Below are 14849 nucleotides of genomic sequence, written 5' to 3' on the forward strand. Positions count from 1 at the left end.
TATATGTGGTGCCAGGTGTGGTGCCTCACACCTGTAATCCCAACATTTTGGGAGGCCAAGGTCGAAGGATCACTTGAGACCAGCATGGCAACATAATGAGTCCCTGCCTCTACAAAAAGTAAACAAAATTAGCCAGGTGTGATGGCATGTGCCTATAGTCCCAGCTAGTTGGGAGGCTAAGGTGGGAGGATCACTTGAGCCCAGGAGTGCAAGGCTGCAGTGAGCCATCATCATGCCATTGTTCTCCAGCCTGGGTGACAGAGCAAGACCTTGTCTCCAAAAAAATAAAAAGAAAATAAATTGTATATTTTATGTAATAATGTCTACATTTTTTTAAATGCATGGAAAAAAGCCAAAATGGTAACTGCAGCACTCTACCAAGAGAGAATACAAAAGTGATTGTGTGCCTTCTATCCATATTGTTTACTAAGTGGATTTTAAACATCTGCAAAGTGTGCAAATGTTAAAATGTGATTTAAGCCTACTTGTGCTCTATGTTTCATATTTGTTTCATTTTGAGATAGACCTGAACTTTTCCGATTAAGAGTTCTTGAGTTAAATGCATCTGATGAACGTGGAATACAAGTAGTTCGAGAGAAAGTGAAAAATTTTGCTCAGTTAACTGTGTCGGGAAGTCGTTCAGAGTAAGTAAATTTGCCCTGCCTCCTCCATAGCATGTATTATTTTAAATATGTGTTTCTGCCATCGCTTCTCAGCCTTTTGGCTAAGATCAAGTGTATTTCTGCCAAATTGTCAACTCCCTTTTCATGTTAGAAGACTATCCTGCCTGAGGTAAACTGATTTAATCAACTATTTATGCTCCTTAGGTGGCAAAGGTCCAGGATTACATTGGTGGTACCTAAACATATATGTAAAATTTACATGAGCACATTTCAAAATTTATGAAAGTGAATGACTAATTTTTGATATCCACCTTGAATTGATGGTGCAGTCAGTCACAACCTCTATAGCACCTAATTTATTTTTATGTGAAATGAAGACTGGGAGGTGGACTAAAAGACTCTGAGATCTCTTCTACCATTAATACTTGAAATCTGTTTTCTTGGTATAATTTTCATATAATTATGTTAATGCCACTTTTGGTGGGAGAAAAATTTTAATGGCAGATTACCAAAAATCAATGTGCAGAAGGTAATAACCCACAAAATGGGAGAAAATACAAATCATATATCTAAAAAGTACTTATGTCTAGAACATATGAAGAACTTTAAAAACTCAGTAATAAAAACAAATAACCCAATTAAAAAATGGGCAAAGGATCTGCATAGACATTTCTCCAAAGAATATATGCATGCCTAATAAGCACATGAGAAGATGCTCATCAACATCATTATCCATTTGGGAAATGAAAATCAAAACCACACTGAAATACCAGGTAACTCCCACTAGGATGGCTATGATAAAAAAAATACAGAAAATAACAAGCATTGACAAGGATGTGGAGAAATGGTAAACCTCATACATTGCTGTTTGGAATGTAAAATAAAATGGTGCAGCCTCTTGGAAAACATATCTGCTCAAAAACGTACACAAATGTTCACAGCAGCGTTAGTCCTAATAGACAAAACATGGAGACAACCCAAATGTCCAACTGATTAATGGATGAATAAATGTGGCATATCCGTTTGCCATAGTATTTGACAATACAAAGGAATGAAGCAAACACATGCTACAACATGGATGAATCTTTAAAATATGTTAAGTGAAAGAAGTCAGCCACAGAAGACTGCATATTATATGGTTCCATTCATATAATGTCCAGAATAGGCAAATCTATAGAGACGAAAGTAGACTAGTGATTGCCTAGAGCTGGGAAAGACTGGGGGAAGAAGAGTGACTCTTAATAGGTACAAAGTTTCTTTTAGTGATAAAAATATTCTCAAATTAGATTGTGGTAGTGGTTGCACAACTTCGTGAATATACAGAAAAACACTGAATTGTACATTTTAAATGGGTGAATTGTATGGTATGTATATTTCAACAAAGCTGTTGAAACCAATAGACCTATTAATGTTCAACTCTTACGTGTTTCTCTGAATCAGTGGGAAGCCGTGTCCACCTTTTAAGATTGTGATTCTGGATGAAGCAGATTCTATGACCTCAGCTGCTCAGGCAGCTTTAAGACGTACCATGGAGAAGGAGTCTAAAACCACCCGATTCTGTCTTATCTGTAACTATGTCAGTCGGTATGTATATTGCCCTGAAGACAGATGCTAGGCAGCCTCATTTTCATAACCCAATTAGGGGAAGGAAATTTAGAATTTTCAAGGCTACGTTAATTTTTCCTGCATCAAATCTTGATTTGTTCTTGATAAAAATGAGTTCTTTTGGGGAAATTCTTTCTTTAGACACCAACTTGGTTTTTCTCATCTTCCACAGAATAATTGAACCTCTGACCTCTAGATGTTCAAAATTCCGCTTCAAGCCTCTGTCAGATAAAATTCAACAGCAGCGATTACTAGACATTGCTGAGAAGGAAAATGTCAAAATTAGTGATGAGGTAATTACTAATTATTACAATTATTAGAGTTACTAATTCCTTCAATGAATGCATCTAGAGAGACCCTGAAGGATTTAAATATGTGTTGCCTCAATCCTGATGCCAGTTCTTCAGACAAACTTAAGCTAAAGGGGCAACAATTGAAATGTGTAGGAATTACAAGGTTTAGCTTTTCTATTACTTTTTGAGTTAATTACTTTTAATATATCAAAGACCCAAAACTGAGGTGGATTTCATACATATAATGCAAATTCTGCAATATAAATCTCTGCATGCTGATAAGATTTTAGTCTTCTAGCTCATACTTCAGTACTTCCCTAAAATTGATGGAAACATAAGGCCCTTATTAATTATAACAGAATTTAAGCATAATTTGAATTTGCTTTATGTGAGCAAGAAAATGGGATAAATATGGAACATTTTTTCATCTCTGCAGATTTCAGAAGCAAGACATCTCTATCCTTCCATCGTACCCGGCCTCTAGACTGATCAGATTTTATTCCAAAACACACATGGGTGTTCTCATTAACTCTAGACTAAAACATAGGGCTTTTCACTTTTATTAAACATTTTAAAATTAAAGTCATAAATCCTTAATTGGCCATCATAGGTTAAAAACAACTTTTTTGTCTTCAGGGAATAGCTTATCTTGTTAAAGTGTCAGAAGGAGACTTAAGAAAAGCCATTACATTTCTTCAAAGCGCTACTCGATTAACAGGTGGAAAGGAGATCACAGAGAGAGTGATCACAGACATTGCTGGGGTAAGAGTACTGGATATTCCAAATTTCTTCTTAGTTGGCTTTTTTGTGGCTTTTAGGAAATTTTCATCCAACAAATACTGAATGTTTAGTAAGTGCCAAGTACTGCACTAGGAAGTATAAGGGAATAACCTGGGAGTATCAGAGTGTTTCAGGTGAGGAGATGACACTTTGTCAAGCATGTAATAGACATTTCAGGAAAGAAAAGGACACTTTCAGTTCTTAGATTTTCTTTTTTTTTTTTTTTGAGACGGAGTCTTGATCTGTCGCCCAGGCTGGAGTGCAGTGACGCAATACTAGCTCACTGCAACCTCTGCCTCCCACCTCACCCTCCCAAGTAGCTGGGATTACAGGCACCTGCCACCATGCCCAGCTAATTTTTGTATTTTTAATAGAGATGGGGTTTCACGATGTTGGTTGGCCAGGCTGGTCTTGAATTCCTGACCTCAGGTGATCTGCCCCCCTTAGCCTTCCAAAGTGCTGGGATTACAGGTGGGAGCCACAGTGCCCAGCCTTTTTAGATTTTTTTAAGAGATGCCTTTGGCAGTTACATCAATTTTAGCAGATGTTCTTATACATGAAAACTATTTTGCCAGTTGTATATAAACAAAAGGCATATCCAACTTACAGATCATTAAAGAGAATGCAGTACCCCACCTGTCTTTGGATACTCCCATGTCAAAACTCACCTCAGAACCACTACTACTTAAAAACTTTTGTTTCTATGACATTTTTCACCTTCACGGTAGGCCTTCCATATGACAAGACTGGTACCACTAATCATCTTAAATTTTCTGGATATTGTGGACTTTTTAAACCAATCTCATTAGTGGCATATTTACATGGATTTTGAGAGAAAGGGCACTTCCCCTTTAAAGAAATCAGTCTCTTTGGCTGATCTTGGTTGGCCACTAGTCTTCATCCACTGACCAGAACAAGCTATAACCCATGTGTCCAAACTTGGGCTTTAAAAGCACAACTGTTAGCACCTTGGTTACTTTAGTGGTGACTGGAGTTACTCTGGCTCTGTTCTCCCAAAGCCTTCCCAACTTTACAGGGTTATCACAACATTAGCTAAGTATGGAACTTAGGTGTGGAACAGAAAGGACTGGGGGGAGTGTGTTAGTCTCACCTAGAAACATCTTTAATACTGAACGTTCCATTACCTAGGTAATACCAGCTGAGAAAATTGATGGAGTATTTGCTGCCTGTCAGAGTGGCTCTTTTGACAAACTAGAAGCTGTGGTCAAGGTAAAGTCAGCTTACTAACTTTGGGGAAAGGAATATTAAATGATCATACCAAAAAGTTTTTTTTTAATAGGACTTAATAGATGAGGGCCATGCAGCAACTCAGTTCGTCAGTCAACTCCATGATGTGGTTGTAGAGAATAATTTATCTGATAAACAGAAGTCCATTATTACAGAAAAACTTGCCGTAAGTAGGTACTTTGCACATGTCAATTAAACATTTAACTACCTGAAGGATGCTAATTTCTTAAATTTTTCTTGTAGGAAGTTGACAAATGCCTAGCAGATGGTGCTGATGAACATTTGCAACTCATCAGCCTTTGTGCAACTGTGATGCAGCAATTATCTCAGAACTGTTAAAAAGTGAATATATTTTGATGTGGGGTTTTGTAAATAAGGGGGTTGTAATAAAAATGACCAAAAGCACCTTTAAAGTGAATATACAATTTATTTAACATTCAAACTTCATTAAGACATGTGCAATATGGCAATTTTACTGGGGATTAAACCCTACCTAGGATGATTGCTTGCTGGGGCTTAGCAACAGGGTCCAGTTCACACTTAGCACTAATTAAATACTTTATTGAATAAATACAATACCAAACAAAATGCATTCAAATGCTTTCTAAAAAAATTTTAAAGGCCTTTCTACTCAGGCTAATGACAAACACAATAAAGGCAGATATGCTAGTTTAACATAATTGGCTGATTTTATACAGCACTTATATCTTTTAGTCCACAAGTATATTATTAAATGATAGAGAACATCTAATACAACCATTTCTACAGAACTAGGAAATAAATTTCTAAGAAAGAAAGATTTTACAGACCCCATCTTTTATACCCACCCCAACAGTCTAACTCTAAAGAGGATAAAGCCAATGACTTTCCTCACAAGAGCTCACGACTAATGTCGCTTTGCTATCAAAATCTGTATTTCTGATCCGTTATGAGCATTGAGACAAGATTCAAATATTCCCAAAGAAAGAAGCACAATGCACGTTGTGATCGCCTATTCAGCAACAGCGAGCACTGCATCCAAAACTCTCATCCCAGGAATTAAATAAGGTCAGCCACATTCATGGGCATCTCCTCCACTGTAGTATTGTAGAAAGTCTCAATGTCACGAAGAATCCTCTTGTCTTCTTCAGTAACAAAGTTTATAGCCACACCTTTCCTCCCAAATCGACCCCCTCTGCCAATTCTGTGTAAGAAAAAAACAATCAGAATGTTACTTCTCACATAATTTATGAACTACTGAACATGACGATCCACTTGTTAACCATCAGCTGCTGTTTACTTATCAAGGTTATAGTTCGTGCTTCTAACTGGAGCACTAGCTGCTAATGCATCTCTAGAGAAAAAAATCTTCCTTTGCAGTTAGTGCCAAAAGGATTCAAGGCTTGTCTGGCTGCAAAATGAGATTTTTATCAGGCATCTTGAGCATTATTATAAAGCAGATGACAGTATTGTGTTTGGGGTAGTGAAATTAAAGCCCATACCAAAGTGGGCCAGCCAAGAGCAGGTGTCAGCCTGGGACAGATGTAAACACCAGGAATAAAAGAGCAGTTATGTAATCCATTTCGACGCACTTCTGGAACTGTAAACTGTAAACAAATGCTGCAAAGGTTAACTATTTTCTAAAACTTACTTTTTTCCAGTGGGAAAACAAATATTTGGTATGGTAACCCAAACTTATCACTGCTTTTTTGCTCAGTTTCACACGTTGTAACTCAAATTACTCAAAACGTGTTTAACTGCCAAACAGCTACCTTCATGTTAGAAACCAGACAATACAAACCACCTAGTAAGAAAAGTTCCCTAACAGAAATACTAATACGAAAAATGCCTCAGCTGGAGCAACTTAAAATAAATAATCATGACAAAAGAAAAACAAATATAAATACCGACTCGCTCTTTATTCAAACAGTGTGCTGTTTCGCTTATGATTCCACGTCCTAAATTACGTCAACGCCGTTTCTGAGTGCCATCTCGTCATCAACTGCTGCTATCGACTCCTGTATTTTTTAAAAAGTCTTTTTTTACATCACATAACAAAGTACGATTCAATTTATTTAGGGATAAAGCCACTATAACTAAACCAGGGTTCACTCAAATTGCTACCAGGCGACACCAAGAAAATCCCAACTATGGAAAAAATCAAGAAAAAGCACATGGACACAAGAACATCACTAAAAGCTCAAGCATAAGCTAAGACCAACAATTGCGGGGGAAAAAAAAACCTATGCCCACAATCTGAGCAATGTTTACAAGTTTTCCCACTTTGTTCTCGTCAGCCTTCCCCTAGTACAAATTTAATTACATCATCTTACTGAACACTACTGACTTGACTGAATCTATTCCTTGATTTGATGTTACCTTTCATACAAATCACAGTAGAAAAATGTATGAATTTTTTTTCAATACATCCAAGATGCTGGCTTCTCACCTGTGAATATAGTTTTCACGATTGGTAGGTAGATCATAATTTATAACCAAAGACACTTGTTGCACATCAATCCCGCGAGCCTGAAACACAATGGCATATGTTAAAAATTCTAATTCAAAAAACGTGATACCTGTCATGTAGGCCACAAAATAGTAGCGAACTATACTAAGTGGTATAGCCCACTGTGGAGTGTGGTCCTTTTACTCTTCCAAATAGCCCAAGTTGGCAAAGGTTACTTAAAAACCTTCCCCCCAAAAAGCTAACTTTTGGTAGGTTTTTAAAAAGCATTAAGAGACTTACCAACAAGTCAGTAGTGATCAGAACACGACTTGACCCTGACCGGAATTCCCTCATGATAACATCTCTCTCCTTCTGGTCCATGTCACCATGCTGCAAATTAATAAACCTTAATTCAAGAATCACCAGTCAGGTCAGTAATTTTAATCAACATGTATGAGACCAAGCGTCCCTGGCTGCTACAGGAATATAGCAGACAGGTATAGTTAAGAAACAACTTTATTTTGAGCAGGGGGAACGACAACACAGCACTTAGCAGCTATATTGTAGTCTGAATCCTGCTTTAGTGGAAATCCAGACATTTTAGAACACCTCTTACCAGAGCAGAAACTGTGAAGTCTCTGGCATGCATTTTCTCAGTCAGCCAGTCCACCTTGCGCCTTGTATTGAGAAAAATAACAGCTTGCGTAATGGTCAGTGTCTCGTACAAGTCACAAAGTGTATCCAACTTCCATTCCTATAATGTTTAGAAGAGAAAGTTAACAGTCATTTAGCTTTTCCAACTTTCTTCAGTTAAAAATTCATTCTGGGCCAGGCACAGTGCTTATGCCCATAATCCCAGCACTTCGGGATCCCAACACTTGAGCCCAGGAGTTCCAACCAGTTTCCAGATAGTGAAACCCTGTCTCTGCCCAAAATACCAAAATTGGCCCCTCTTAGCCAGTCTCAAAACGTAGAAATTATAAAAATTAACTTCATTCTATTAGGTCTAATGAGATATTGCACCAAATCTTAAGACAAAGGACATTGGACATTAAGAAAGAGGTCCACCCCAGTCTTTACAATCTAGTGCTGTTACTTTTCTTCTTGTGTGTACTCTGCTAGCATTATTGCAAAAACCAAGACATAGTCCTAGTGTCTGCAATTTTAGCACAGTGCTTATACAAGAAGGTAAAATAATGTCTAACAATCAGTTACCTCTCTCTCAACATTAATATAAAACTGTTTGATTCCTTCAAGGGTCAATTCTTCCTTTTTCACCAGAATTCGAATTGGATCTCTCATGAATTTTTTGGTCACTTCCAACACATCAGTTGGCATTGTGGCAGAAAGCAACACAACCTTGAAAAGAGAAAATTATGTTGTAGCACAACTTACACAGTAATACCCAAGGGAAAATGTTTGAAGCCAAGCGTCTCTGTCTTACTACAGAATGGAGTTAGACAGAGATAGTTATGCATCAAGTGCTTTAAGCAGGGGGAACGACAATAAAACACGTCAGTTGTATTGTAACAGTACCTGCATTAAATTAAACCCCATCTCTACCTTTAAGAGGGGAGTGAAGTAATGCTTACCTGAATACTTGTGTTTAGTTTTTGGAAAATCTCATAGATTTGATCCTTAAACCCACGGCTCAACATTTCATCTGCTTCATCCAAAACAAACATTTTGATCCATTTTGGAGCTGTTAGAAACAAAGTCATACTGTCACTTCTAGATCTACTCAGTAATATGACTTTTCAACTGTAACAGTAAAAAAAAAAAAAAAAAAAAATACTCTTTTTAAGACAATACTTACAAAGATATCTTCTGTTTAACATATCAAAAACTCTCCCAGGTGTACCAACAACAATATGTGGTGCTTCGGCCTGCAGTTTTTGCATTTCATTTCGAACATTTGTTCCACCAATGCAGGCATGACAAGTTGCTCCCATATAGTCTCCAAGTGCCAGAATTACCTTTTGGATCTAAAAACCAAGCCTTAATTATTATCCTGAAGAACTCCAGGATCAATGACTACTTTTTAAAGCATAATGGCAAATTTAAACTGGTCTGCCAACAGCTTTTATGCATGCACAGCACGAAACTACTTCCAAGCTTAAAACGCAGACTGACCTAACTGCTTCAAGGTAAAACTCCCTTAATGTCTTTCTTCTGCCTTGTCAAACTTGGGATGCTGCTGCCCCACGCATCAGCTAGACAATTCAAGAATAACATTTCCTACATTATTCTTCACTGTGTGTAGGGAGTACATAGTGAAATATATGTTCTGTAATTACAGCTAGGGCAAATAATTTTTTCCCCCAGAGGGTATTGTGCTTTATATAATCTTGACCTCAATAAAGCCTCCAGCTTTATTAGGAAGGTTTACTTCAAAGCCAATATAGCAGTGAGCTTTGAAAACATAGCATGCAACAGATGCATCACAAACTACGGAGACAGTCAAATGGTAACATGTCACTGCAGTTTTCATGTTGCACAACTGCATTCAAACTTAAAAAATGGGGACAGATCTAGTACATCCAAGAGAGTGTTCCGGATTCTCAATCTATTAGTATACAACCCTACAAACCATACCTGCATACCCAGTTCTTTTAAAGCTTTCAACAAAAACTCCCTGCATGCATGGACAATTAAAAGGAAGGATCTGGTAGGACCAATTTATACTAAGTTTTAAATTCTTCACAGTTGTGAAACCTGAAACCTATGCAACACGCAAGCAGTTTTTTTGAACTACACTATCAATACCTGTTGAGCCAGTTCTCTGGTGGGGGCCAATACTAGTGCTTGGGTCTCCTTGAACTCAATCTCCAACTGTTGCAGGATGGAAATAGCAAATGTGGCTGTCTTGCCAGTACCTGACTGAGCTTGAGCAATCACATCATACCCTAAAAAAAGTAGGATACATATTTACCGATCCCACATCAAATTGTCACTTCTACTTCACACCATGTATTCCATTTGGAACATGAATTATGCCCAAATAATAAGTGATCAGCAATGAGTATTCTCTTCATTTCAGGTCAGTCCCGAAAGATGATTGCCATCATTTCACTTTAAGGAATACAAACAGGTGCTAGTCCCCCAGAGGTTACTTTCCCTTTTACGGTCCATGACTATGTAGAATAAAGTCATTTCCTAAAAATTCCAGTTTCTTTTACCTTTAATACAGGGAATAATAGCTCTCTGCTGAATAGCGGAAGGCTTCTCAAAACCGTAAGCATAGATGCCACGAAGAAGAGACTCCTTTAAATTCATATCATCAAAGTTATCAACAATCTCATTCCAGTTGCTCTGTAAGTTAGAAAAAATAATGCACGCATGAATGAGATGAACACATTCACCTTTTCGAAGCTTCAACATCCACAACCGTTTCTTACCTCGATGACACCATCGGGGTCCATTCCCTCTGGGCCGCCATGTTCTCTGCTGACAAGAATACTGCAGTCAGACATCCATCCCTTCCAAGCCACCTTAACTGCATCTTAAAGGGATAGCCCTTTGCAACCCGTCTCAGCACATTAGCCTCCCCTGCACAAGTTAAAGCAGCAGCTGCAGGACGAATATCACACTGCGCGCCTTCCCTAAAGGTTGGGGGCCGCGGATGTCCGGAAAGGCAGCCCCCCAGGCCCCAGCGCATGGGGATCCCGTTTCGGCGGCGGCGCGTCTCGCGAGAGCTCGGGGCGACGAGCTCCGCCCCCAACAATGCGCAAGCCGGGTGATTGACGCGGGCGGAGCGGCCTGGCGAGAGCGATGCCAACGGTTCGCCGGCACCCGTGCCGGTCCGGTCCCATCGCCTCCGCGCCGTGGCCGAGTGGAGACCGCTGCCTCCAACCCTTCCCCAACTGAAGCCAAGGACCCCCAACTCCTGTGGTTGATCAAAAATAAAGCTTCGGGTCCCGGTTACACTGTACCGAACGCGGACTGCGCCACGGCTGTTTACTTTCCCGTGCTCTACACTGGGAGGGGAAGCAGCCAAAATTCCGTAATGTCTTAGGGAGGAGAAACGCCCTTTAGCCACTGCTTTCGCACGATCGTCCTGTCTCCCCACAATCCGGGCCCTACCCATCATGGAAGCTTCTGGAAGGGCACAGGGGTGCTATACCCTAAGGAAACGTGCACTAAGTTGGAGTTTTTGCCTCCATGCCATCCACTATAATCTCTCCTGGCGCCCTACGACCTTCACTACAGACCGCGACCGCCAACAGAGCGCCATACCTGTTATAATCCGCGGAGCCACCAGACATGATCCGAAAAACCACTCAGCGCCCGACTGAAAAGACAGCAGCGCCCCGCCACCCGTTTTTTATAGGCTCGTGGCCGGAACCCGTTTCTTGCGGAGGAATTTTCTCGCCGTGCTTCGGTCAGCCACAAAATTGTGATCCTGGGGTCGTTACGTCGGATAAAATCCTAAGCAAGCCGGTTGGAAAATCCAAATGTGGTAATTTCTCGATATTATAGGGTCGCTGGAAATCCTAGGGCCCGGGGTTGGGTTGGGACTCTTTACCTCGCGGCGGAAGAATATCGCTGCGGCGTTAGTCAAACACCACTTTCCCCGCCCGCCCTGCTCCTACGGGGTTTCCGCGTCCCTGACGCAGAGGCGGGCCGGGGGAGTGGAGCCGGAGCCGGAGCCGGAGGCGGAAGCCGGAGACACTGGCCGCCGGGCGTCTGGGTCTTCCCGCGTGCGAGGGGTCCCGACTCGCGGCTCGCTGCCGGCGCTCAGGTGCGGGAGGGGAACTCGGTTATTCCACTTGCTCCCACCGCTGTTTAATTTGACAGTGAAGACCTGCCTGGCATTTAGCCCGACCATTAACATCCATTCAGATCTTGGAAACGTAAAATTCCTGCTAGGGAAAATGTCGGCCACCCAGCGAGTCCCGGAAAGTTTGGTTTACCGGTACATTTTGCAGCGAGAAAAAAAAAAAAATGGAGTGTCATTTGCAGATGTCTCTGGAGTAGCCAATTCTATTCTCATATCGTTTCCGGTCTCTCGCTTTCTTTTTAAAAGAGTTAATGATTTTAAACTAACAGGTGTGAGGAATGCCTGAAAAAAATCATAAACTTTTGCAAATGGATAGAAGCTAAGGAGCAGTAATTTTCCGTGGAACGCACGAATTTAAATGGACGCTTTGGCAGATACACCTCTGTGCCGCTTTGGGACTACATCGGTGTTGATTCCGTCTATATTGGTCATTTTTTAAGGGCTTTGAGCTTTACCGATATATAGTGAAATGTTGATATATTGAAATTCAGAGCAATAATATCCTTGCTGCGTAAACTGCACGAGTCTTTAATCTCCAGATGTTTTCAATTAGCCACATCTCAGGTCCCTTCACAGCAACAAAAAAACATTATATGTAGTCATTTAACTTCAAAATACAACCCTACCCATGGTGCAAAATATCGAGAATATCTGGGAAACATTTTATCATATTTCAGAAGGCCAACTTAAAGAATCATTACTGGGAAAGCTGACTCAATTTTCTGTATTATAGAAGATATTTGGTTCTAAATACTATTTTAATACGAAAATTGTTTATTCGTTTGAAAATTCTTATCGTGCCAGGAATTGGGACAAAGATGAAGAATACCAAAATGGCAAAGTGGGCCTGGCCCTCAGTCTATTGGTACTGCTCCTCATTCATTCCTCTGTAATGTTCGAAAGCCATATTTGAGGTGATGCCAGACATTTTCTGAGAATGATGGTTGTCAGAGATCCTTGTTGTCTCATCCAAAATCTACTAAAACTATCCTGAGATGTAAGAAATTGAAAAATAAACTAAATCAAAAAAGTGACCAACCGTTTGGTTTCACTTGGGTGAAAACAGTTGGTCACAGGGTGATACCAATCAACAATTAACACTTAATTGTTGGTTGTTTTCTTTAGGATTAGCACTACACTAGATGCTGTGGAGGATTTTCAAGCCTCTTAAGAAGAAGTAAGGGCTAAACTCTGTGGTATAGGTTTGCAAGTGCTGAGTAAGTTTCAAGGTAAGAAAACTTCAAATACAGTCAAAATCCACACCCACACTGCCTGTAACCTTACAGTGTATTCCTAATAAGTGCAGTGCTTACCACATTTGCCTGTGCTTACTAAATAGTAAACATTAGTAACTAATAAATGAATTAAAGATCAAAACGTATACTTTAACAAAGTTTTGCATATCAACACAGAGCGTGCTCTTTTAAATTTAAGTGATTCTGCTTACCTGGAATCTGAAATTAGATAGCCTTCTCAGTGGACTATAAATGCTTCTTTGTCAAACTTTGGTGTTTGAAACCATTTATACTGCAAATAATCCTAAAACTCAGATTATTTCCATATCTAAGCCAACTAAGGTAGTTTCGTTTTGGTCTTCAAGAGCATCAGCTAACAATTCTAAAGCCAATTAGCAACCAGAGAAGCAAAGAATTAGTACAAATCTGTCAGTGCTACATGGAAAAACAATAACAAAACCTTAAAAGAATATGCATTCAACCAGGTGCGGTGGTTCATGCCTGTAATCCCAGCACTTTGGGAGGCCGAGATGGGCAGATCACGAGGTCAGGAGATCGAGATCATCCTGGCCAACATGGTGAAACCCCGTCTCTACTGAAAGTACAAAAATTAGCCGGGTGAGGTGGCGGGTGCCTGTAGTCCCAGCTACTCTGGAGGCTGGGGCAGGAGAATCGCTTGAACACGGGAGGTGGAGATTGCACTCCAGCCTGAACCCGGGAGGCGGAGGTTGCCGTGAGTAGAGATGGTGCCACTGCACTCCACCCTGGGTGACAGAGCAAGACTCCACCGGGAGGAAGGAAGGAAGGAAGGAAGGGAGGGAGGGAGGAAAAAGAAAGAAAAAAGAAAAGAAAAAAGAACTGCTTGGAGCTGGATGGAGATGTTGGTGCTACTCACCTCTTTTTTTTTTTTTTTCTTTTCCTTTTTGGCAAACCCGGGATAATCTCTGTAACTTCTTTTTATTACACAGTTTTTGAGGAAATTAGAGGCTAGGTTCTGCTTGCCTGTGACCCCTGATGCAATTTGGAGGATGGCATTTACTGCCGTGTTCTTACACTATAACTTAGAAAACATTTGTGGTTGGGTGTGATGGCTCACGCCTGTGATCCCAGCACTTTAGAAGGCCGAGGTGAGCCGAACAACCGAGATTAGGAGTTCGAGACCAGCCTGGCATACATGGAGAAATCCAGTCTCTACTAAAAATATAAAAATTAGGCCAGGCGTGGTGGCTCACACCTAATCCCAACACTTTGGGAGGCCAAGGCGGGCAGGTCACTTGAGGTCAGGAGTTCGTGGCCAGCCTGGCCAACCCGGTGAAACTCCCTCTCTAGTAAAAATACAAAAATCAATCTGACGTGGTGGCGTATGCCTGTAATCCCAGCTACTTGGGAGGCTGAGGCAGGAGAATTGCTTGAACCCGGGAGGCGGAGGTTGCGGTGAGCCGAGATTGTGCCACTGCACTCTAGCCTGGGTGACAGAGCGAGACTCCGTCTCGGGGAAAAAAAAAATATATATGTATGTACAAAAATTAGCCAGCTGTGGCAGCGCACACCTGTAATCCCAAGTACTCAGGCAAGAGAATCACTTGAATTCGGGAGGCGGAGGTTGCAGTGAGCTGGGATCCCACCACTGCACTCCAACCTAGGCGACAGAGAAAGATTATGTCTCAAAATAATAATAATAATAATTTGCATGAAGATAGGTAAAGATATTAACAGAGTTGAAGAAAATGGAGAAAACTGAGGAGGACCACGGAAGGACTTTTAAACTAGCTAAGAACTAGGTTTGAATCCACTGATCCAAGGTTATTAAACTCTATTGTGTAGCCAAGATACAGAAGTTTTTCTACCTTTATAGAG

The 14849-nt window shown here is 40.5% G+C and overlaps 2 protein-coding genes across 5 annotated transcripts in view; one reads left to right on the forward strand and one right to left on the reverse strand.

The window, feature by feature from the left end:
- Window positions 1-4956, forward strand: part of RFC4 (replication factor C (activator 1) 4, 37kDa) — a 16238-nt gene extending 11282 nt beyond the window's left edge. For all 3 annotated transcript variants that reach the window (XM_011964363.1, XM_011964362.1, XM_011964364.1), the window contains 7 exons: window positions 525-644; window positions 2064-2207; window positions 2401-2521; window positions 3158-3283; window positions 4451-4531; window positions 4602-4715; window positions 4793-4956. In XM_011964363.1, coding sequence (XP_011819753.1) covers window positions 525-644; window positions 2064-2207; window positions 2401-2521; window positions 3158-3283; window positions 4451-4531; window positions 4602-4715; window positions 4793-4888 — 802 coding nt within the window. In that variant the 3' untranslated portion in view covers window positions 4889-4956. The remainder of the gene's footprint in view (window positions 1-524; window positions 645-2063; window positions 2208-2400; window positions 2522-3157; window positions 3284-4450; window positions 4532-4601; window positions 4716-4792) is intronic.
- EIF4A2 (eukaryotic translation initiation factor 4A2) lies at window positions 4957-11901 on the reverse strand. 2 transcript variants are annotated; one of them, XM_011964361.1, is made up of 11 exons: window positions 11214-11901; window positions 10376-10421; window positions 10157-10289; window positions 9744-9883; window positions 8794-8962; window positions 8570-8679; window positions 8193-8336; window positions 7594-7731; window positions 7278-7367; window positions 6978-7057; window positions 4957-5732 (listed from the first exon to the last, which is right to left on the reverse strand). In XM_011964361.1, exons 1-11 carry the CDS (start codon window positions 11240-11242, stop codon window positions 5588-5590), a joined length of 1224 nt encoding a protein of 407 aa, XP_011819751.1. In that variant the 5' UTR covers window positions 11243-11901; the 3' UTR covers window positions 4957-5587. The 2 variants fall into 2 exon arrangements, with proteins under 2 accessions (XP_011819751.1, XP_011819750.1); XM_011964360.1 differs by having other exon boundaries at window positions 10376-10424; window positions 11214-11293.
- Between the last annotated feature and the right edge of the window lie 2948 nt (window positions 11902-14849).

The sequence above is a fragment of the Mandrillus leucophaeus genome, unplaced genomic scaffold, assembly GCF_000951045.1.
Source record: "Mandrillus leucophaeus isolate KB7577 unplaced genomic scaffold, Mleu.le_1.0 Scaffold695, whole genome shotgun sequence".
Lineage (NCBI taxonomy): Eukaryota > Metazoa > Chordata > Mammalia > Primates > Cercopithecidae > Mandrillus > Mandrillus leucophaeus.

What these genes read in the sequence shown, in the direction of transcription:
- EIF4A2 (XM_011964360.1), bottom strand. Translation starts at nt 11,242, where the DNA reads ATGTCTGGTGGCTCCGCGGATTATAACAG. An exon ending in ACCCCGATGGTGTCATCGAG is followed by an intron (nt 10,290 to 10,375) that starts GTAAGAAACGGT and finishes TCTAACTTACAG; the next exon opens with AGCAACTGGAATGAGATTGT. An exon ending in ATATTAATGTTGAGAGAGAG is followed by an intron (nt 7,732 to 8,192) that starts GTAACTGATTGT and finishes TAAACATTATAG; the next exon opens with GAATGGAAGTTGGATACACT.